The sequence below is a fragment of the Dromaius novaehollandiae genome, chromosome 3 (genome assembly GCF_036370855.1).
Source record: "Dromaius novaehollandiae isolate bDroNov1 chromosome 3, bDroNov1.hap1, whole genome shotgun sequence".
Taxonomy (NCBI): domain Eukaryota; kingdom Metazoa; phylum Chordata; class Aves; order Casuariiformes; family Dromaiidae; genus Dromaius; species Dromaius novaehollandiae.
The window spans coordinates 94,801,284-94,824,408 of NC_088100.1; the positions used below are offsets into that span (position 1 = coordinate 94,801,284).

Sequence of the window (23,125 nt, forward strand, 5' to 3'; positions counted from 1 at the left end):
TGAAAATTTATACGTTAAACTACTGATAGGATTAATCTGTGCTGATTTTTTTTTTTAAGATGCTGACCTCTGATCTAACGTGCAACTCTGCAAATTCATGTTATAAATGGGTAATTGCATTTACTGTTATTAAAAACTAATAAAACCTAGACGTCACGAACAGCATGAAGGCCACCAACATATCCCAGCCTGGATAGTCAGATTTAAAAAAAAAAAGAAAAGGAAAAAAAAAAGGTTGACGAGGGGGTGGTGGAGGGGCAGGACTAGGAACACCGTTTTTTCCTGCCTTTTTCTATGAAACAACCCTTCGCGCTGACAACGCGCTCAGCCCGTCCGCGCCAGGCGCAGCGGAGCCCCCCGCCCCCGGCGGCGGCCCCGACCCGGCGCACCTGGCCCGGCCCCGCCTCCCGCCGCCACAAAAGCGGCCGTCGGGGCCCCGCCGCCGTGAAGCCGTCGCCTTGCCCGGCCCCCCGGCCCGGCCATGCTCTTCTCCCCGCCGACGGCTCCGCTCCGCCTCGCCCTCGTCCTGCTGGCAGCGGTGGGGAGGACCGTGCCCACGGGGCCGGTGAGTGCCGGGGCGGAGGGCAGCGCGGGGCGCCCCCGAGCCGGGCTGGGCTCCCCCCACTCACCCCCCGTCGCCGAGCGGAGCCGCGCTGCTCCCCGCGCAGGACCGAGGATCCGGCACGGAAACTTGCCGCGGGATGGCCGGGGCCGGCGCGGGGGTGCCGCGGCGCGGGGCGGTCGGGGCGCCGGTGCCCGACGGCGCCAGCCCGGCTGCCGGGCGCGGCGGGGCGGGAGGCCGAGCGCGCTGCCCCTTCCTCCGCGCTGGGCTCCTGTGCGCCGCCCGCCGCGGTGCCCGTGGTAGCGGGCGGGGGTCTGTTGGGAGAGAGATTGGGTTGAAATCGCGTGAAGGAGAAAACGCGTGAGGACGCTGTGAGTGCTGTGGCGTTATCCTCCGGGTAACTCTCCCCTCGCCCGCGGACTACTAAACTTGTCGAGTGAATTCGGCGCAGTGAGAAGCGGGGTGCGACTGTAGCAGCGGGAGAGAGTTTTAGGGCAGGCTGTGAAGGAGAGTGAGCCAGGTCCCCGGGGATGCAGCAGGTGTGTGTGTGTGTGTGTGTGTGTGTGTGAAATCCCTTCTCTGGAGGTGAGCGGGAGATGGTGAGACCTGTGACACTCTAGAACACAGTTGCTAAAATTTTCCTGAATCTGCCCCGCACGGCTTGATTGAGTGCTGCGTCGCTGGCACTTTGGTCAAATCGCACAAGTGCCTCCTCCGGCAGAAGCAAGGTGGAACGAGTGAGGCTGCTGGGTTCCCGCTGTTACGCATCCCTGTGGGTGCTGGGAAGCCGCTAGCTGTGCTGAGGTGCTTCCTGCAATTGCCTGGCACGGCCGGCCGTGGGCTCGGGAGGCTGCTTGGGCAGGGCTGCGCTGTGTGGACCTGGAAAGGCAGGATAACATCTTGTGAAGAGCTGGTCGGGGGGATGAGGAGGTGGTGGGTTAGGGGAGAGGTGAGGGATGAAGGAGGCTAACCATGGTTTGGTGGACCTCAGGGGAGTCTGGGAAGACTAGTGTGTGCAGGAGGGCAGCGGGGGTCACGGAGTTTCAGGAGACAGAAGAAAGAGAGAGAAGCCTTGGGGGGAGGAGGAGGTGAAGAAGCCTTGGGAAGAGCCAGGGTGGCCAGGGAGAGGTGAGGTGAGATGAGGGCTGCTGAGAAAAGGGGAAGGACAGGGTTGCTGATAACAGAGCAAGGCTGCTGGACGTGGTGCTTCTTTTCAGGTGCTGAAAGCATTTGTGGCTATTTGATTCAAACAGAAATGTAATAAGAGTAGTCGGTTTAGCTCCCGACTAGGTCCAGCTCTGCAGGGTCTTCTTGTTTTTTAGCTTGTGGGGTCTTTTGGTTATTTTATGATTTCCTTACTGTGGTCATTATGGCCTTATTAGAGGGGCAACAGGCACAAGTTGCATCAAGGAAAATTCCAGTTAGGTGTTAGGGAAATCTCTGTATCATGAGCGTGATCGAGCATTGAGGCAGGGGCCCAGAGAGGGTGGGAAGTCTCCATCCTTGGTGCTGTTCACTGTTTGACAGGACAAGGCCTGAGCAACTGTGGGAGCAGAACCAGGTGACCTCCTGAGGCCCTTTCCAACCTAAATTACTCAAGTGAGATGAGTAGTGTTTGCTTGCTGTAGTCTGTCGGAGTCCCAGAACTTTCTCTTAACTTCAGGGCTGTGTTTGGCTGCCACTGGCACGTGTGTATTTGTGTGTGGGGGACCAGAGCAAGGAACTAGTGCTACCTATGTGGCAGATGAAGCTGAGACCTTGTGCCAGTGCTGGGCAAACTGGTGAGGCAGAGAAGCAAAGTGAAGCGCCTTTTCCCCAGCAGATGGGTCTCCTTCGGCTGTATGTGAAAGTGAGGGGAGAAGAAAGGGGAGTTTCTCTGGTCTCAGCTCCATGATTGGCCTTTGACTTCAGTCTTGCAATGCATCATGTGCTTTTATAGCCTGCTCTGACACTAGAGGGTCTTCTTTGACAACTTGTTTAGAGCAGTGCTGTGGTTTTGCTTGTTGTATGCTGAGAAAATATACAAAATGTTCTGCTCAGTCCTAAGTGTACAGAAGTACTGGACTTTTGCAGCTGGGAGTCTTTGCTCAGGTTCGGTTTAGAATGGTGTTAAAGGAAATAATTAAATTGAAAATGACATTGCTTAGGGGCTAGTAGACAGCAAATTCTGATACAATGCTGAGTGATAACATATCACCTGCAAGGTCTTGTGGTTTAAATGGACAAGACAGATGTGAGAGGAGCACAGGTAGAATGGTCTGACAGGGAGCTGAGGGAGGCGATGTTTTACTGGTGCTGTGACTACTATTTACTTTGGCATTACCCCTCTCTCCCCAACCCCTTGAACAAGTGAGAAAGGGGAGAGGGCACAGGACAGGGAAAGGAAAGGAGGAACCTTAGACCATATGCAGAAGGAAGAAAAAGTAAGTCTGGAGTTTTTTTATATGAGTTAGTGCTGCATACTTGCCATCATCTTAAAAACAGGATGACTGGAAATTGCTTAATAAGTGGCTAGACCTTCCTTACTGCATGGAAGGTAGCAAAATGACCATGAGCTGGGAGCACATGGCTGCATTGCAGAATTTCATTACTGATGATGAGCCTGTGTCCTTTCCCTGCGTGGCCTTGAGCAGTAATGCCCTGCTACTCCCAGAGCTGACACCAGCTGCCTGCTGGTCCTCAGCATCCAATTGTACCTGGGATTTGGATTTCAGACTCCAGTTTGCTACATAGTATCTGTGCTCAAAGCTTCGATAAGATAGTCCTGAAGAAACTAGTTTAAATATCAGTGAAAAACAGACAGGAGCTGTGCCACAGTTCTTAATCAGGGGTTCTGTTCTTCAAACTGTCCCCGATATTTTTGTTCCTAAGGCTAAAATGAGATTAATACAAACTCCTGGGTGGAAGTACAAACAGTCAATGGAAAGGTTATGGATCTTGTGCTCTCCTTGACTCTTATTCCTGAGGGGGTTTGGTATGGAAAGAGACAAGTACTCATGTTGATAGCAAGTTTTGTATCGCTCAGAGTGAATATCTGTGGGGATTTACATATATATGTATTGTTGGCGCTTTCTTAATTACTAATGGGGTATTTAAGCTTGCTTAGATTTGGTAGTCTGTTCTCCAAACCACCAGTCAGGATGACTTCTAAAGTTGCAGATATTTGGGGTAGGTATAGTTACTACTACTTGCTCACCCTTCTGTAATTGTTGTGGTTGCTTCTAGTCTTGCACCATCTACTTCTTTAACCATGGATATCTAGTATCAGGTATTTTTCTGAGAGTACAGTCTTTGAATCCTGACAATCCAGGATGAAGAGATGCAACTTTTGAGTTTCAAATGCCTTATTTGTCTGCTGGGCTCTGGCCTTGACAGCGCAGAGATCCTAGTGTGTTTGCATGTACCAATACAGGCCTGCAGGACTGGTGACTATTTTGATTTATTGCATTCTGTTGTATGTCCTAATACTGAGAGAACTAACTAAGGCTCTTGATTACCACTGTCCTGGAGATTTGTGTTCCTTAGTCATTTTTGCACCTGATGGCTTCTGTGGAGCTTGGATGAAAAACAGATAGAAAAGTGATCTGGAAACTAGTGACTCCAACCAGAAGCACAGATGGACTGGATCTTTGCTAGTTGTGTCTCCTCCTGGACAAAACCCCTTCATATTTAGGTTGGCTGCAAGTTCTAAGTTTTTCTTTCTCTGTCTGTTTCTTTTTTGCCCCTGCTTTCAGAGGCTCACACACTGCTCGTTTTCTTTCTGTTGCCTGCACTATCAATATCAAAATGTTCTAGACCAGTCTCAGCTCATTAATCCTCCCTCTGTGATTATTAGCAGCACATACCGGCAGTGATATCGAAAGCAAATGGAGAAAAGGGTAAACAGACACGGTCTCTGACACTGAGCTACCTTGCTCTAGTTATTGTCAGATGATAGTTGGCCAGCTTCTAGGTAATGGGCCCCTTTCCTGGGAATGTGGCCAGGTTCTTCAAAACTTATTATTTACAGGCTCTTTAAATTCATGCCTATATTAGTGTGGTGTGAAACTGTAAATCACTTAATCTGTATTAATTAAGATAGCTATATTATTAAATCACAGTGTCCCAAATGAAGGCCAGAACCTTTTTGTATTCAGAAAGTGATGTTTTTGCAGAAAGAATTGTAATTTTTTGGAAACTCTATAAAGCTAGTGACAGTGCATTTGCTGTAAAACCAGATGCCCTAACACAGCAAATTTGATTATGCAAGCTAAGAAGAAGATACTTAATTGCTCGTTACAATATCTAAGACCTAGCTGTATAGAAAAACAATTTCAGGCAAAGTTGCTTAGAGAGCCTGGGATGTGGGGTCTCCAAGGGCTGAAGGAAAGCATTGCATTTCACACAGCAGAACAAGGAATTGTCCCTTTGCAGTAGTATAAAGTTCCAGTGTCTTGTCCAGGTACGTTCAAACTAGTGAACTTGCCACAGGCTGTTGTCAAATCTTTCCCTCCTTCCCCAAAGTTCTGGTCCTGTTAATGCGCCTCCCCCTCCTTTCCCCCCAAACTAGGCAGGTGTCTGAAACTGCTTAAACAAAAGTATTTGGGGTAAAGTAGCAGGCAAAATACAGGTGGGGGCGTGGAAGTGCATGTTTTGTGGAGATAGCAGTGAGGCAGATGCATCTCCCGTCTGTGAGAAGAAAAATTCATATTCTGGAGGTGACAGAAATGGAGTTTTGAATAGCAAACTCCTGCACTCCAAAAGTTGTAGTTCTAGCTGCTGTATACCTCAGTGATACTGAGTCTGGTGGACAAAGCATAGAGAGTTGTATACTCGTTGTCAAAGAGATTTTTAGAGGTATTATATCATATCCTGTTCCTGTTAGCCTGGCAAACTAAATTGAGCTTTAATTTGCTGTGTTGATGGATAGCCAGCTACTTGAGAGGATGTACCAGCAGGAGCTGTTATCTCTGACATCACCGGACCTTCATTAGTTTATAACTCGAGCTGTCCTTTGGAAACCTCTATGTTTCCTTCTGCAATGCTGTAGTGAAATGAAAACTATTATCTCAGTACTCAGGTTCTCTTAATAAAAGCTTCTGTATTTCTTTCTCTGTTGTAAACTAGTGTATGTATTATAGCCAAGGTCATCTGCTTGAGTTTCCTTGAAGCAATGTACCAGTTCTATTAGTTTGTGCCTTAACAAGGATAACTCTACACATGAGCAAAACATCTCTTTGCTATGAGGAAAGTTTCTGGACAACAGATAAGAGACCTTCTGTTTAAACCCCCCAATGTTGTTTTCTTGTGAGGCTGAATTAAAACAGCAGACAGGAACTCCTTTAATTAAAGCAACTCTTCCTAAGCTAGCTGCTCAGGAAAAGACCAAATTTAACACTTGCATCCTAAATGCTTCTCATCAGAACAGGGATAGGGTGAACAGTGTATAGGGGTATGTAACCTGCCTGATGGCGGGTAGCCCTGTCAAATGGTATCAAGTTGTATACAATGCAGGCAATGCCAGATTATCATAGGTGCATATAGGTTTGCTCCTGGTGATTGAATACTGTTCTGTGATACCTCTTTTGACTCAGTACTGGAAACAGATGTTTATAAATTGTAACTGCACCAGCTTATGATCCACTTTGTTCCAGCGATCACTTGGTGTAAATGTGAAGGAGCTTACGTGCTATGAATCTCCATGGATAAAAGGAGGATGGACAGACAAAGACACAACAGCATCATCTGCATGTTTTGTAAGCATAGAAAGTTCATCTCTTCCACTGTTGTAGGTGATTCTGCTCTTATTGCCATGAATGTGGAGCTGTACAAAAGGAAACTCTCTGCATTTCCATCGGGGCTTCAGTAGGTCTTGCAGTAGTGTGTTCCTGCAATCCACTGTGGCAGATTTCTTCATGGAGGAGAACAGGAGTGGATTTTCACTGATTATCTTCCCCTTAAGAATTTTTCTAGCCCTATTTTCTTCTTACAGAACCACTCATCTCCAATGTAAGTGAATAAATTGCTTCAGTTTAATAAGTGCTGATGCAATATCATAGGAATCTCTTTCCCAAATGCTTATGTGGAAGCAGCCCCCTTCCCCAAGTTCAAGCATGACTTTTTAATGGTCTCATAAATACTTTAGAATCAGTGCAAACTTATTTAATTGGATGAACAATTAAAAATGGCAACTGGGTAGAGAAACTGTAGTTTACAGATGTAGAAAAGAGTAGTTTCTCTAGCTAGTAACTGTACTGACTACATCTTATTATTGTTTCATTATAATTGATTGTTAACGGATTGGCATCTTACTGCTGTCTGGTATCGACTGCTATTCTTCTTGCAATTGATTGCATTTCCATTGTTAGTTCACCCTTTCCCCGTCTTCTTCCTAAATTGTTTTATGCTGGCTTTCCTCATTCCCATATTTTTCTGTCGTCTTCTTGTGCTCTTCCGTCTCTTGAGCTCATCTGCATTCTCCTATTCTGTTCTTGCCTTGTCTCCCTTATGCACTTCGCTGCTCCCAGTTCTTTAATGTCTTTAAGTCAAGTTTTGAAGCTTAGATGCTTGTTGTCTTTGATGTGTAGTTCTAGCCCCTGTTTGCTGCTGCCAATTCCTTGTTCTTCTGCTGTGCTATCTGCTGTGCTAGGGGAGGAGTTCGGAAAGTGAGCTGGGTATCCAGCTGTACATTGGAAATAGCTGAAGATTCAAGATCTGTGTGGAGGAACCTTCTGCAAACGTTACAGGAGGACATAGAGCACAACTGCAAGGCTTGTGGCTCTCCTGGTGTCCTGCCTTCTTCTCTACCTCCTGTTTCTTTAAAGGTCAGGTGAGCATGAGTTAGTCTGCCAGGTAACTTTGTTAGACTTGGGGCATGTTGTCTGCTCATGTACTCATGCCTCTTACCGTTGTTCAGATTGATTTTTTTTGTTTTCTTTTTTTCCTCTCTGCCCCCTCAGCATAACTGCGCTGCTTTATTTTATTTTTCACAAAGCCCTGTTCTTGCCAATTTGTTAGATATAATATCTTCAAGGGCAAACAGAAGAGGTGTGTGCATGGGCACATCTGTGTGTGACAGTCTTTGAAGTTTGGATGTGGACAGCCTCTGAAATGTTGCCGTTTTCCAGGCTGTCCCAGTTCTGACTGGGGCACTTTGGTCTCCCCTTTGGCACCTATTGTTCTGGTGCTGCTCAGCACATCAGTCTGAAAACTGAGCCCCGCTGAAGGGCCTAGCTTCAGGTAAAGCAGAACACATCTGTGATGTACCTTAAATGTCTAAAGATTAAGCTGGAGGGAAAACAGTGCTCTTGTGTATGCCTTTCTCTAAGTGAGAATCTCTGCCCTGAGAGACCTGCTTCGAGTGCCTCTCTGAAACCCGGCGCAGGCTTGTGGAGACATCATCGTGCTGATACAAAAGCATGCTCTAGTGTATGATGAGTTTAGAGTGCAACTTGCTGCTACGCATGGATGAGGAAAATGCAGCCAGAACAGAGCTCAGCGCTACAAGGGCTGCCTCCCGAGCGCTCTGGCTCTGTCTGTGATGGGTGTTTCCTTGGGGTTCTTGGTACAGTGGTCCGACTACTTGTGAGTATGTCTTATGTGCTGAGGCAAGTTGCAGAGTGGTAGCTGAAACTGTAAACAAGCTATACCACTCTGCTGAGCCGTGCTGATCAAGAGAGGCCTACAAAACACTTGCCAAAGGAGTGTGGGAATTGTGCCTCTTAAAATCGCAGACTCGGGGATGTTTCTGGATATGCAGCACCTCCCTCTCCCTCTGAGTTCTGCTAGCAGCAAATGTCTACCTGCCCCTTTCCCATAGGGAAGAACTGCCTTATTTTTCCACTTGCTAATATTTCCGTTCCCTTTTTGCTCTGTAGCTATCCGCTGTGTTTTCCATCAGTTGCTCTGAGTTGTGAGGGAGATAATGAATGGTCTGTTTGCTCCTCTAGAGTTTGCTTCTACCTCAGACCTGAAGAAGAGCTTATGGTTCTGCAGGTCTTTCAGATGAGCTCATACAGCTGAGGGCTGGAGGTGGAAGATGGACTACATCACATCTTTTCACAGACTCCGTATCCTTAGGCTATTATGGTCTACAGTAACAATACTATTGTGAAGCAAGTCTTTTTGTCTTTCAGCCTCAAGCCTAATAACAGTATAGTGCTGAGCTCTGGTACTGTAAATTTAGCTTGCTGCAGATTGCTTGTGGTATTGACAGTCTCCTGGATGCTGTTTTTCATCCTTACATACTCTTTTGTTCTGAAAACTGAAAATCATTTTTCTGCTTGGATCATATGCCAGTTGTCCGTCGCTCAGCTCTTTGCAACTAAGTTGATTTGCTTTTAATGTGGCCAGATTATGAGTCAAGTTTTGCCCATCTCTTTCTTCAGTTGAGATAGTTTTTCTTAGTTTCTGTAGATGGTGTTCAGAAAACAGGTCTATCTGGACTGTACTAATTATGTAGGGTGACTGGGTGGAGTGGAGGGGGGGTGATTTTTCTTAACCATAGCAAATGGGCCTCAGTCTTGTGTGAGGCTCTGACAGCAAATAAGTCAAAGGACTACTTCGTAACCCTGATGGGTTACCATGATGAACTGCCCCCCACCCCCAAACCCACCCTAAAACAAAACTCAATTTCCATAGCATTGTAGAACATCTATTTTCTTCTTCTCTGAAGTTTGCTATCACTGTAATGTATAAGGAGGATAGGTGGGAGGGTATGCCTAGTCATCTATGGTTCTGCAATTGCTGAGATCTCAGCACAGATTCAGTAGATGGAGTGAGTAGGAAGTGCAAGGTTGAAAGCAAACACTAACATCTAGGAATGCAACAGCCTACCTAGTATGTCCTAACCTCATGCAAGGTGAGCAACTTTCCTGCTGTTGCAGAAAAGGCCAGACCTTGAAGAACCTACAACTTCCAGGCAAGTCACCTGGAGAAGTGCTATGGCTAGTGGTACAGCTGTGCATCAGCTACGGTATAGATATAGCCCTATATAACTGAATCAGTGCTCTCCTGTTAGGCCAATCTCCCTCTTGCTCCTTCAGTCCTGCTTTTCCTAAATAAAAATACTCTCCTTTACAATGCTATTTATACACAATGGATGAGGCTTTTGTTTTTATCCCTTAAGATGGGAAAACTAGAGGTAGGTATTGGACCCAAATTATTTGAAATAGCTGTTGGCCTTTGCTTTTGTTAGATACTGTGATGTCTTCTAATTTATCGCCCTTTTCATTTACTATTTCTTAGCTAAGAAAACAAATTTATCAAGTACTATTTGAAATGCATCGCTCTAATAAAAAAAAAAAATCTGTTCCTTTAAACTCTGACACTTCAAGCAAAGTGTTCCCTAAAAAAGATCTAACAGGAAGTAAGTTATTATAAGCTGTTTACAGTGACACTACATGGTTATAAATTGCATCAAGTAAATGAAGCTGTGTTTGCAGTGGACTTCCAAAAAGCCCTAAATCGTTAATGCATATGATTACTCTAGATGAAGTATGAAGCATCACAGAGATGGTGCAGAAGATGCTTGGGCATAGAGGTGGTCAAAAAACCACAGTTCTTCAGAAAAACAGGTTCCAACACATTTAGTGTTGTGACGGATGCAGAAATCACTTTAACAGTTTGGATCCTGGCACTCTTGTGCTGTCAGTTGAATCTAGGTGACAGTGGACATGGGAAACTTTTCCAAAACCTGCATCCAGTCTCATATAGCTTAGTTGCCCTGTGGGCTTTCAGGGACATCTAATGTTAGTTAGCTAATGGGATAAACCTGCATAAATTAGAAAATATCTGGAGAATAATTCAGCATGTCCTAAATTTGTTCATTGCTCCTTGGGGATTGAGGCACCTGGTGGTAATGAATGAGGCTATTAAAGCTCTCTAGAATAAAACTGATTCTATTACTAATGAGATGTAAGGAGAAAAGAATGTTAACTTTACAGTTTGAAATTTTTAAGTTTAATGACCTTGCAATAATAAAGATGGCTGTAAATCACAGGAAATGCAGATGTAATTTGAAATTGTATTTCTTGAGTTCTTATTTGTTTTGATGTCTGAGATACATAGGTGTCTCAGGGTTGGAATGTGATGGAAAATTCTTAATGGATATATTTTCTGGTTTTTGCTTGTATCATAAAATAGTGTCCACCTCCTCATGGGGGTTGGTCATTGAGATGCTGAAGAGCTCTGTATTTCCTGTTTTGCCTTCCTCCTTCAATTCTGTTTACAGTAACTGAGTGTTGGGACATCCTCTAACGACTCTGACACATTTACAACAGTCTTTCTTCCCTGTTATTTTCCTTCCCTCCCCCCCTTCAGCATTCTTAATTAACGTTGGTATTTTGAGGCTGAATTTGCATATCATATTTCACCATTCAAATTTTTTCAAGATGCAAAGCTCTAATAGATCTTCTGAGAATTGATTTATAATCTCCAGATTGAAATCAGATTGACAGTTTAGGTGATCGCACCACGGGTGAAGCACTGTATATCAGTAGTGAAATGGGTAAGAGATTCCATGGATTAATCCCTTCCCCTACATGTTAGCTGTAGAGGAAATGATTGGAGTTGTGGACTGATAACTTTTGCAAAAGAAACCTTGAGTTAGTGCAGTCTTGACTAACTACTTTTGCTTGTTTTTGACAAAAAAGTACCATGGCCTTTCCAAATGAGAACGTGTCCTGTTTGGACCTTTCTGGTGGTCTTCCAGGATACTCTTTCTTTTCCCAGAGGGGATATAATGCTGACTGTAGTGTTTTTGAGGAGAAACTCTTGTGCCTTAATCAGGATACAAAGGTTTATTTTTAAAAGCCTGAAGTGTCTATGTGAGGGTGGATGGGAAGAACCTGCTTTCACCTATGAGAAGTGTTTTGGGGGTTATCTGCGAACAAGACCCTGACTCCTGTCTGTGGGAAAGGAAGGGAAAGGAGATGGCTAACCAAAACTTGGTCCGCTTTGTTGCTGTAGTGTTTGTGGTTGCTTTGGGCAATCGAAGGAGAGGTGTCATCCAAGGCAGTGGTTGCTGATGGCCAGGAGTCTAGCCAAACTGAAATCTCTGGCTCACTCGCAGAGCTGCTGTCCGTTCTGCTAGAGTTTTCTATCTATCTGGTCTTAACTGGTACCTGCTGTTGGATGATGAAAGGCCTCCTTCTAGGAAGAAGGGATGGAATAGTTATAATGAGAGAAGAAACAGAGCTGTTTGAGGGATTGTGTTGAATCTGTCATTATGGCCCCTGTGGAGGTCTGAGGGAACATGTGGTGGATGATAGATGACAGATCTCTAAGTTTGGGCTTGAGGGTGTGTCTGTAACTTCTGATCTTCTTGTGCTAGACCGTCAAGGCAAAACTCAAAGTTTTAGTATCTTACTCTCCTCACTTTAGAGAGACTGAGTTAAGTGATTACTGTTCCCATGGACTTACGTTTAGCTATTGAATTCGGAGACGGGTTAGTGTTTTCTTGCATTTTTGCATAGGAAGTAGAAATGGGAAGATGACACTCACCATTAGTGATAATGTAGGTTGACTGCATGTATGTATGTACATGTGACTATAATTCATGCGATAAGATGACACCACCTAAATACCTGTTTAGGGGAGGGAGAGAGGGTGATGAGCTTTCTTGAGTACACACTTGATTTAACAAGGCAGGGTGCTTGGATACTAATGTGACAGGTGCCTTGGAAATACCCACAACAGTTACAGAAGGCAGTAGAGTACTAAGCCCTTTTTATTTTGAGTCAGAGTTGAAGGGCTGTGTTTTTCTGAAAACGTCTTCTGTTGCTGTATAATTAATGAGGAGGGGGGAATTGCAGCTGCGGAGTAGACATCTTAATCAACAACTCTGTTTGTACTATTAAACAGTATGCTTCTTAGAGCCAGGAGGCACTTAACGATGAAATAAGCTGTCAGTTGGTGCTACACGTTCTGTTTAGTGAGGTTAAAGGCTGGAATATTGAGAGGACAAATCTAATGTAAACATCCTTTAGAGTTCATAAGGCTAACTCTCTACTTGCTCAGCCTTTAAATACTTAGTTTCCTTCATTTTTCCCTTGTATTGCCCCTTGCTTGTAGAGTTTTCCTTTTCAGGTTCAGCAACTTGGTTCACGGCCTGGCTTTAATCTTTGCGGTGTGCCATACCCTGTTGTCTCTGAAAATATACTCCATAGCTTATCTTCAGTAGAAGGATTTATAGTCCTCTTTAATCTTGGCTTTTCCATTCTGTCTGAGTTGCTTGGCATAAAGCTTAAATACAACTTAAAAGAAAATTAATATCTCCAAGTATTTCATGACTCTGCCTCCACCTTTGAGGGGGAAGGGAGAGAGAGAGTGAGCACCTGTGTACTAGCTGACCTAGAGAAGATTAATTTCCAGTTACTGTGCTGGAAAGAGAACATACATAAAAGTCCTGAATTCCAAATAATTTCTCTTGTCCCCAAATTACATCTGAGATGATGATCTTTATGCTGATTCTACTTTATGGCCTTTTTAAAAAATTTATGGCTGTTCTTGATCTTTCTTCTTCCCGCTATTTTTGTCATGCTGGAAATATTTGGAGCAAAATCAAAGTCTGGAAATAAACAGATTTATTACATTGTTCAAACTGTCTGTATCCTGCTCAGTGGACAGCTGGGATCAACACGGAAGTGTTTCTTGAAAGGCAGCAGGGCAGACTGGCTCACTGGGAAATGAGAAGGTGATGATTTTGTAGTAGCAAATCTGGAATACTGTCAAGTATGGAGTGACAGGCAGACAACACAGAAATAGTCAACTTCCAGTACTGTTGTGAGCAAGCAGCTTTGTGCTTATTTTGTAATGCTTGTCTTTCCTTTGGGTGTTTTATGATACAAACTGGAAAATAAACTATTTGAAGAGCTAGGGATGGAAAGTGTCAGCCTACTTTGGTCTTGACTTTCTCTTTAGGCTTCTTTTCCCTCTCATCAGTCTTTTCTTCCACCCTGGCGTTACCTCAAGTTTTGACTGTTTCTAGGCCAACTAATCTGACAGCAGTGTTTTGCAGATTAGCGTCCCTTCCATTAAAGTTTTGGTAGACACAAAGCAGATGGGCTGGCCAGGTTGTCATGTGTTTGTCCAGCTGGCAGGAGGACTGCCCAGGCTGCTCACCTAACGGGCTCCTCCCGTGACCCTGTCTCAGCCCTGGCCAAGACTGTCCTCAGGTCCTGCCTTCTTGCTGCCTGTCCTCCCTTGAGTGAGCTACTGCTCTTTTGGTGATGGTGTTTCCTTGAACTCCATGGAAGGAACACTTCTGAACAACTCCAACTAAGGCTGTGAGCTGGTGTGTGGGTTTTTGTGTGTGGGTTTCCCCTTCCTCCCGCCTCCCCCCCCACCTCACCTCAAACACTTGCTTATTGTAGTAGTTAGCCTAGTGAGGTCCTGTACTTGACTGAGATGCCACAGATTTAGTGATGGCCATGGGTGTTTGCATTAAAAAAAAAAAAACATTTTTCTTCTAACAACTGAGCCTATATAGCTAAAGGAGTCTTCATCTTAGAGATGGGAAGTGCAAAGGGTGAAACTTCAATGAATTCATGACTTTTTCGTTTTAAAATTGGAAACTGTGCAAAGAATGTTGAGACAGGTTTATATGCACAAAGACTTATTCACAAGGTCTGAATAAATCCTGATCCTCATAAAGGATGATGAGGTACCTAAGAAGGACCTGAAGAGAAGGTTGTTGGAACACTAAGTTTTTCCTATATCTGCTATTTCTATCATGATTTTGGCAATGGGCTTTAGGAATATAATCATAGCTGACCTTTCCTTTCCATTTATCACTTTTCCTTTCTACACATAGAAGGAATTCCTAAATTTGGCTCACTAGGTATAAATCTTAATTGCAGCATATTCTGAGAGATCTTTATACCTCATATAAGTCCTAAATATCACTGCTCTACTGACTTGGCCTTTGTAGGGTTTAAAATCTGCGATTCTACTTCTTAGTGATGAAGTTTTTTGAAAAAGTCTAGGAATGTTGGTGTTTTGCTTTCAGCGTGTTAAGAACGAAGTGTGACAGAGTAATATGAGGTGGAGCTGTAGAAGGGAGTTTCTTTTGAAAAGAAGCTCTTCTAATAAAATTGCAAGAGCATCTCTGATAGCTTTGGAGGAATAGTGAGGCTGAGATTTGCTGCATCTTATAGTGTACAAAATAAAAATGAATTTCAATACTGTATGTGGGTGTTTGCAACAAAGGAGGATGATAAGGCTGACAGATAAATTTGGACAGAATCCAGTAATTAAGGCTAGAAGGTGGCAACAGGAAGAATTAACGGTTGCAAACTGGTGCATCCACATTAGGTCCTGTGCTTTGAGTCTTGTCTTCCTAGACTCCACATATCCTCAATAAGAAGGAGAGCAAAAAAGAAGAAAAAGTTAAGGGAGAGATCTGTAGGAATATATATGACAGCAACTAAATCTGATGTCCAGAACGAGATGCCGAGCACTGTGAACTCTGCTATATTTTCTGCGTGCTTTGGAAGGGTGTGAGAAGCTCTGTGTGTGTGAATATGTGGCTGGTATGATGTCTGAGCAGGACTGTTACACATATGGCGGTCGATTAGGCGATTTTAACTTACGGGTGTAAATTTTCTGTCCTCAAAGTCTGTGCTACTAAGGCAAAAAAACACCTGAGGTGGAAGAGAGACTTTTGAGTGTAGTACATCAGTGTGCTACTTTGCTAGCTGTGAAGAGCGGACTTATGTTTGGGGGGAGGTAGTCGTGCATGAAAGCTTTTACCAGTCTCTAGAACCAGACATGATGCACAGGCCTGATAATACAGCACTTCCATTTACAGAATTTGACTTATTTACCAATACATTCCCTCTTCTAATTTGGAAAAGTAGAAAGCAATGTAAGCTGCTAGCTGAAACTGCAAAGCTGAAAGACTAAAAATGTTAAAGGAAAAACTTGCCACATAAAAGTACAATAACTTTTATTTTTGAGGCGTTTAAGGATGCTAATAATTTCCTGAATATTTCTAGCTGTGTAGTCTTCTGTAATAACTTAAACCATTCTTGCAAAAGTGGAAGTGGCAGCTAAAAGTAACTCCAACAGCGATATATAACAAACAGGTAAGGTAGCTGATGGAAAGAAGTAAGAATCAAGAGTTTAAAAAATGCTAATGAAGATGAAAGTGCCCAAGAAGTCTGTGGCTGATGGGGCTAAGGACAACACAGACTCTGCTGTCAGAAACCAACCAAACCCTAGCAGTGGTGGGGAGGAGGCATCGGGCTTCCCCTCTACTGAACGCCAGGGCAGAGCGAGGGATCTGCACACCCTCAAAGGGGGATAAGATGGGATAGAAAATTGCTGTACCCCATGGGACTGAGGGTGGAGTAGGTGTCAGTCTTATCACCAGCACCAGAGACAACAGTGCATGACACCTTGGTGTGGATTTTCCTGGCTTAGAAGAGAAATGTTGGCCTCTGGAGAGATCAGATTAATTGGGTGTTTAATGAGGGAGAATGGAGAACCTCTGCACCACAGCATCCAGAAAGATTAGTAGTATCATAATACTTTGTTATCATGATACTGTATGTAGCAATATTGTGAAAGATTCAGTTGGCATTTGACTTCACTAGTAATTCATCTAATACACTATTAGCAAAAGACTGAAAAAGATGTAATTTAACTAATGCTAATCAATCTTATATTTAGGGAAAACTGAATGTGGTGTGTTTTTTATGACGTCAGTCCCATGTGTTGATCAAAACTACTGTGATGTACTTCATGTTTTGTAAGATAATCTCTTTTAGGGAAACTTACTTGCATGATTAAGTCAACTTGGACCAGAACTAAGCTACGAATTCAATACTGAGGGTAACTAACCATAGTAGGAGCTTGCCTAAGGGTATAATGGTTTCTCTATTACTTGAAGTCTTCAAGTCAGAATTAGATGTGTGTCTGAATGGCAACGCCTGGTTAAACTAGCATGTGTGAGATTGCAGAAGTTACTGTGAGGCTCTAGAAGATGTTATTCTGGACCTAGACAGGCTGGAGAAAGGGGTAGAGAGGAACCTCATGTAGTTCAACAAGGGGAACTGCCAAGTCCTGCATCTGGGGAGGTACAACCCCAGGCATCAGTACAGGCTGGGGAGTGACCAGCTGCAGAGCAGCTTCGCAGAAGACTTGACCGTGAACCAGCAATGTGGCCTTGCAGCAAAGAAGGCCAATGGTATCCTGGGTTGCATTAGGAAGAGAGTTGCCAAGCAGGTCAAGGGAAGTAATCCTCCCCCTCTAATCAGCCATAGTGAGACCACATCTGGAGTACTGTGTCCAGTTCTAGGCTCCCCAGTATGAGAGAGATGGAGCTACTGGAGCAAGTCCATCAAAGGGCTGCTAAGATGATTAAGGGACCAGAGCATCTTTCATATGAAGAAAGGCTCAGAGAGCTGGGACTGTTCAGCCTGGAGAAGAGAAGACTGAGTGAGGGGGGATCTCAGCAATGCGTAAAAGTATCCGAGGAGAGGTGTAAAGAGGATGGGGCCAGATACTTTTCAGTGGTGTCCAGTGATAGGACGACAGGCAGCAGGCATAAACTGAAACACGGGAAGTTCTGTCTGAACATAAGGAAAAGCTTTTTTAGTGTAAGGGTGACTGAGCACTGGAACAGGTTGCCCACAGAGGTTGTGGAGTCTCCATCCTTGGAGATATGCAGAAGCCATCTGGACTAGATCCTGGGCAACCTGCTCTACATGACCCTGCTTGAGCAGGGGCTTTGGACCAGATAATCTCTAAAGGTGCCTTCCAACCTCAACTGTTCCATGATCCTGTTATGCAGGAGGCTGATGACATTATCACTGTATTTTCTTCTGGCCTCAAGGTGCTGTTGCTGGCAAAACAATTTCAGCTCGGGGAATTTCAATAAACTTATTGCGAATTAACATAAACTTGTAATTACTGATTCAGGTCTTGAGAAACAATGATGATGAACAATTAGACTTGACTTCTCCTTCCCCTTCATAGTCTTGACTCCCTTGTTTTCACCTTATGTTACACTCAGTCCCTCCAAACTGCTTCAGCAAGGTGGTGGGTGGCACAAGAGGTTGCAATCAGTGCACAACAGCCTCTTTCTGCTACTCCTGACTTCTTACTCATCTCTGCCCCTATGTAGGTCCTCCATGGGCTGCAGTCCCTGTGAGCACACCTCCTCTGGCACAGAGTGCCTCCTATTAAGAGTGTGTCCCCAACAATGTCCCTGTTTCTCCCTTTTGTGTTGCCTCTTACATGTCTTCTGTGTCTTCTTGCATCTTTCCTTTTTGTATCTCCTCCTGTGTCTCCTTTACTGCATCCACACATTCCTCCTTTGGTGTCTCCTGCCCCTAGCAGCTACTGACTTTTCTTGAATAGTTGTGGGCAGCACCATATGCTTTTCTGGGTAAAGTTTTGGCATGCAGTAGCCTGTTTTCCTCTGTTTCAGAGCTGGCTGTGACCAGCCCAGGGTGTTTCATGGCCTCCTCCCACACAGGGCACCCTGCAACCCATGGCTACCAAAATTCTGCTGTTTTTGCCCAATACATTTCACTGCTCACATCTGCGAATCACATATTTAAGAATTGCTTGAATATACATTCATTCAAAACTCTACTTTTAACATCATCACGATCTTAATGTATGTGCATTGTAAATTCTACCCTTGCAGACAATAGAGATTGACATTGTAACATGTACATACATGCCATAAAACCCCACTCTTTACCCTAGTAACCAAATTATTGGGGTTAATGCTATCACAGACTGTATACACTCCTCACAAGCTGGATCCCTTGTCCTTGTGACAGGGCCATTATAGCAGTTTGAATATTCACTGTGCTTTACAAGCAAATGATTAAGATAGTGCGAGCAATGAGTAACACTGCCATTGGAGGTGCCAATAGGTTCATGGCTGATTGCACCAGGGCTTCATCCACACCTGCATTGGGTGGTGAACAGTGTTTGCTTGATGCAGTGAAGGCATTTCTTATTTGGGGAGTAAAATAATGCACCAAGCAGCTTTGCTTCCCCTAGGGCACACTCCATGTCCTGTGGTAGCATTAGTTGAGCTCTGACCTTTCCCAGCATTTGTGATTCTTCACAACTTGAGATCACTGAAGGGTTTTCTGTCCTGCTTCCCCATGTCCTCCCCTTTTTGCTTCAGGAACACCTACAAGTCCTGGTGTGTAAGGGAAGAGCATAGATAACTTTCAGCCCTTGATGGTTTTTTCAAGGTTGACTGTCCTACTGGATTCTCTGCGTTGTCCTTAGTCACACTGCTAGTCTCACAGCTGTCTTCTGGCCTGCTCCCCCAGTGTGGTGTGTATAGGTCACACCTTGATCTTGGGATGTCTCAGCAGCTTATCAGGCAATACCAGAGGGTGCATTAGTAACCTGGTGCTTAGGTTAGAGGGTGCTTGGTCGCTGGGGCTTTTGGACTGTGGGATTAGTGATTGCTGCCTTTCTGGGGTCCCTTCCCCTGTGCCTGTAAACATGCTCTAGCAGTCCAAGCAACTGCAGGTGATTACCTCCTTTCTTCCCAGTCCCTCCACAGGGGTATCTTGTCTGTGGGATTGATCCTTTGCTCCACATATCCCTCCATCAGCCGAGCCCAAAGGCGGCCTCCCTTGCACAGGAATGAAAAGACAACATGTCGCATAATAAAGTCGCTGCTATTTAACTTTCCAGATTTTTTTCTGTAGCGTCTTCTCTGTGAAGCTGCTCTGTTCTTACAAGTGACGCTTGATTTAAGGTTAATGTCAGATAGGAAATATGTGGCTGTGAAACTACTAACATGGAACTAATGGAATGATTTTAATTCCTTTAAGTGACCTATCCATTTTCAGCTGTGAGTGGTTATTACTGCATGGTCACTGCTTCTCTCAGTGCTTTGAAAATTGGAGGTGAGGGAGGGAAAGCTTTGTGTGCAACTTAAACTATCCATTTTGGCAAAGCTTAGAGACTCAGCCAAGGGGACGGCTCACTCTTCTGTTTTTCCATTTGTCCAGGCTGGACAATTTTCTTGAGCAACTCTCTGTAATTTTTTTTTTCCTCCCTCCCTTGGCGATGAAGATGTTCCACCCTGCTTTTAGGGCTTATCATATCTTATCATATTGCTTTCTGAACACCATTGCGCTTACTGCCTACATGGCTTTCTTCCTTTGTTGCTGTCTTCTGACATGTTTCCTCTTTCTTTTGATGGTCTCCCCAAAGAAATGGGGAAAGCGTCTGTCTGCTCAGCATCAACATTAATGTGGTCACAGTTCATTTCTATGGTTTAAACCACAGAAACTTTTTAGCTCCATTCAACTCGGTGGAAATACAAGTAACTTGGGAAGGAAAGATGGACTGAGAGAGAGGGAGGCTTATTTATGTGGAGAATTGTGACTACATCGTTGTATCAGGCTGTTGCCACAGCAGACTTGCAGAGCTGAAGGCTGTGCTATTTACCGGAAATAAAGCAGTAAGATCAGGCCCCAGGGCCAGTAAGGATCCTGAAAAAGGAAAATCCACCAGTTTCCCAAATATCGGGAAAATGATGCTGCGAGGCTCCTACTGACAGAGATCAAAACCTGCTATGAAGTGGCCTGAGGATGGGGTAGGGATAAGCTTTGGAAAAACTGGAGGTTGCTCCTTGCATGCAGGTTCCTCTGCTGTGCTACTGCTGGGAGGCAGAAGCACGGCCAGTGCTCTGGATTGTCTTGCAGGACCTCTGCATGGAGCCTCTGCTCGTGATTCAACCTGTGCATCTAGTGCCAGGACCTCTGGGCAGCGCGGGGGCTGAGTATTAGTGTCTGAACGCTGCGTATGCAAGGTTAATGCAGCTGCGTGAATGTAGCTGAGGTAAGAACGTAGAGGAATTGGGAGAGCAGTGAGCTGATGTGTGCAGGCTACCGAAGTGGGTTGGAGACTACTTAATATTTTGATTAGATAAGAAGCAAAATGAGTGGGGAGAGAGAATTGAGGAAATTGCTGTTTGTTTGTCTAAGAGACCCGCAGAGGAAAATGCCTGATAATCTGGCCCAGCATTGACTGTTGAAAGAAATGTGTTTGAGTACCGGCTTTAATTAAAATTCTTAAACTGCAGAACCCCCTGAGATCAAGAAAAGGGATTACTGAAGCAAGCTGTCAGGATTAAGCATACAGTATCACAAAATAGGATTTCATTCTAACAAGCTGGATTCAATATTGGAGCTGAGTTAAATTGTCAAATTAGTTCTAAATCATCAAATTTATACTGAAAAGAATCAGCATAAATACTAAGGATGTGGAAAATGGCTTTCTGTCTGGTGTAGTGCTGTTGGAATGGACAGTGTCAGTCAAATCTATCATTTGAATAGTATCATAATATAAAATAAAATTACTGCTGTTTAAACCATAATCTTAATGACAATTAGAAAACATTTATTTCTGTACTGTAGCTAAATATTTTTTACCCCCTCTTCATCCTCAACAAATCATAAAAATTTTTCTTCTATAATTCATACTTGTTCAATAATGCTGTTTATAAATTTTAAATGTTGTGCATTGCCATTGAATTTAATCTCATGGAATTTGATCTCATATTTCCTAATATGGAAATTCCAAAAGAAGTTGTTGGACGCATATTTAAGCTCAAAGAGGCAGAAGAAGTTTTTATTTTATAAATGTCTGTATCTTCTACACATGCAGCTGTCCTGGTGCTAACTTCAGAGAACTGATATTATAGTCATCTCCTTGGACACATTAGAATAAGAAGAGAAACAGGACCAGAACTCACAAGGTCTGTTTTTATTTTGGTCACCCATTCACTTGCTGTAACATTTAGCATGTCCCATAATGTTTTTATTCTGCTATGTTTCCAGCGTGAACAAACTTAAGGTCTCCTTATCTTACTTTTTGAAAGAGGCATTTGAAAGTAGGCTAATCCAGATAGGCGGCAGGTCTGATCTGATTCCTGTGGTGATAGTGTGGTTCATAATTTGCATTGCAGCCTGGCAGTAAGGAAGGTCTGTGATTTGATTTGACTTGCCTATATTTCTGTGGTCTGTTTCCCTGGCCGAGAGGGACTGTAGAAAAACTGGGAAGTAAGCCCATTCTAGATAAGTTTGACAGTTACTTCTCCTGTGGAAAGGGGGAGGAGGGGGGGTATTTTCTGATCCTGTCAAATCAGGAAAAAAATGTGGTAGCATAACATTGTTACTATGAAACACTGAACAGCCAGGAATTGTTTGGGATCTTGAGTTCAAAGTCTTCAGCCTGCCTAGTCCTATGGAAGTCTTTAAAAATCATCGGTCTTGTAATAAAGATACAGAAAAAGTAGTGAGGAAAAAAATAAAATCCTTTAATATATTAGTAAGTGTTTCTGTTTTTAATAGCTTTCATTTCTGTGACCTAAAACTAAAGATGTCTTTGTAGGTGAATACTGTCTGATTGTAATTTTAAATTGAAGATGGTGATAACTGTCCTCGGGGAAGGAAAAGTTGGAAAGTTTAGGTTTCAAGTTGGAGCTGCTGTTGTTTTATTTTTGCCTTCAAAGAGGCTGAATTGTCCTCCACAAATAAAAGTCAGCATAAAACTGCACAGAGATCCAAACAAGCATTGTAGCTTTCATATCTGGTGCTGATTCTTGCTTGTGTCACTTCTGCAGAAAGGCAAGCGTACAGTCTTGTTAGCTACTCCGAGACCTCACAAATGCAGACTATTGGCAATTTAAGGTGATGTTTTCAATTTTGCCTGTCCTGTTAGAGGCTTTCAGCAGCACAGCAGAAGAAGTAGTTCTGTGTAGGGAAGTCATACTTTTCTGTATCCTGTTTTAAGGCAGAAAAAGTGGAAGGAAAAGGACATGAGAGGGGTTTTCATGTTCCGAATGGTCTCTGGAGGTGACAGTGTCCTCTGGATCCCCCCTGTTTCCCTCTGCCCAGGAACCCAGCTCTGAGGATGCTGTTGCTGGAGGGTGCAGTGTCAGACTTTGGCTCTTCCAGCTTATATGCCCTATTGATCCTGGTGTCCAAGGACTGCAAAATCTTCCCATCAAATTTTGGATGAAATAACATGAAGATCATCCAATGTGAACTTAACTTCAGGCAAGTTGGTTTGGTCCTTATTTGTGGGCCTGTGTTACTTCTGCCTGTTTCACATGACCAGAATGGGGTCCATGGGTAGCATCTCAATACACCTTTTCCTTTTGGCTTATCACTTTCTTGCTTTTAACATTTCCCCATGTTAGGCTGAGTTAAGATGTTATCCTTTATGTAACATTGTTCCTGTCTTGTTTTTGACAAATCAAGCCCTTGGAATATAACACTTGGCAGCCATGTGGGTTGAACGCTGAAAAGTATAACTAACTTTATATGCTGGCTGTAAAACACCACACTGCATCCAAATAAACAAGTGTCAACTCTACCGTATGTGCTGCAGTACTGCAAAGATGTTGGTGTATGGCTTCTGTCCTATCCAAATGTGATAGACCCACGTCATTGTCTCATGCTGAGGTATACCTATGACTTGTCTTCTATTTAATGTTTGGAGGGAAAACAGAGGAAATTTCCAAAAAGTGAGCTTCAGTGGTAGAATTTCTCTTGTATGCTCCATTCTCAAATGTGTCATAAAAGTTGA

At 43.8% G+C, this 23,125-nt stretch overlaps 1 protein-coding gene across 1 annotated transcript in view; it reads left to right on the forward strand.

Moving 5' to 3' along the window:
- The first annotated feature begins 436 nt into the window (after positions 1-436).
- Positions 437-23,125, forward strand: part of GLP1R (glucagon like peptide 1 receptor) — an 85,781-nt gene continuing 63,092 nt past the window's right edge. Inside the window, exon 1 of the mRNA XM_026122947.2 lies at positions 437-565. Within this exon, the coding sequence (XP_025978732.2) occupies positions 482-565 (84 nt within the window). The 5' untranslated portion in view covers positions 437-481. The remainder of the gene's footprint in view (positions 566-23,125) is intronic.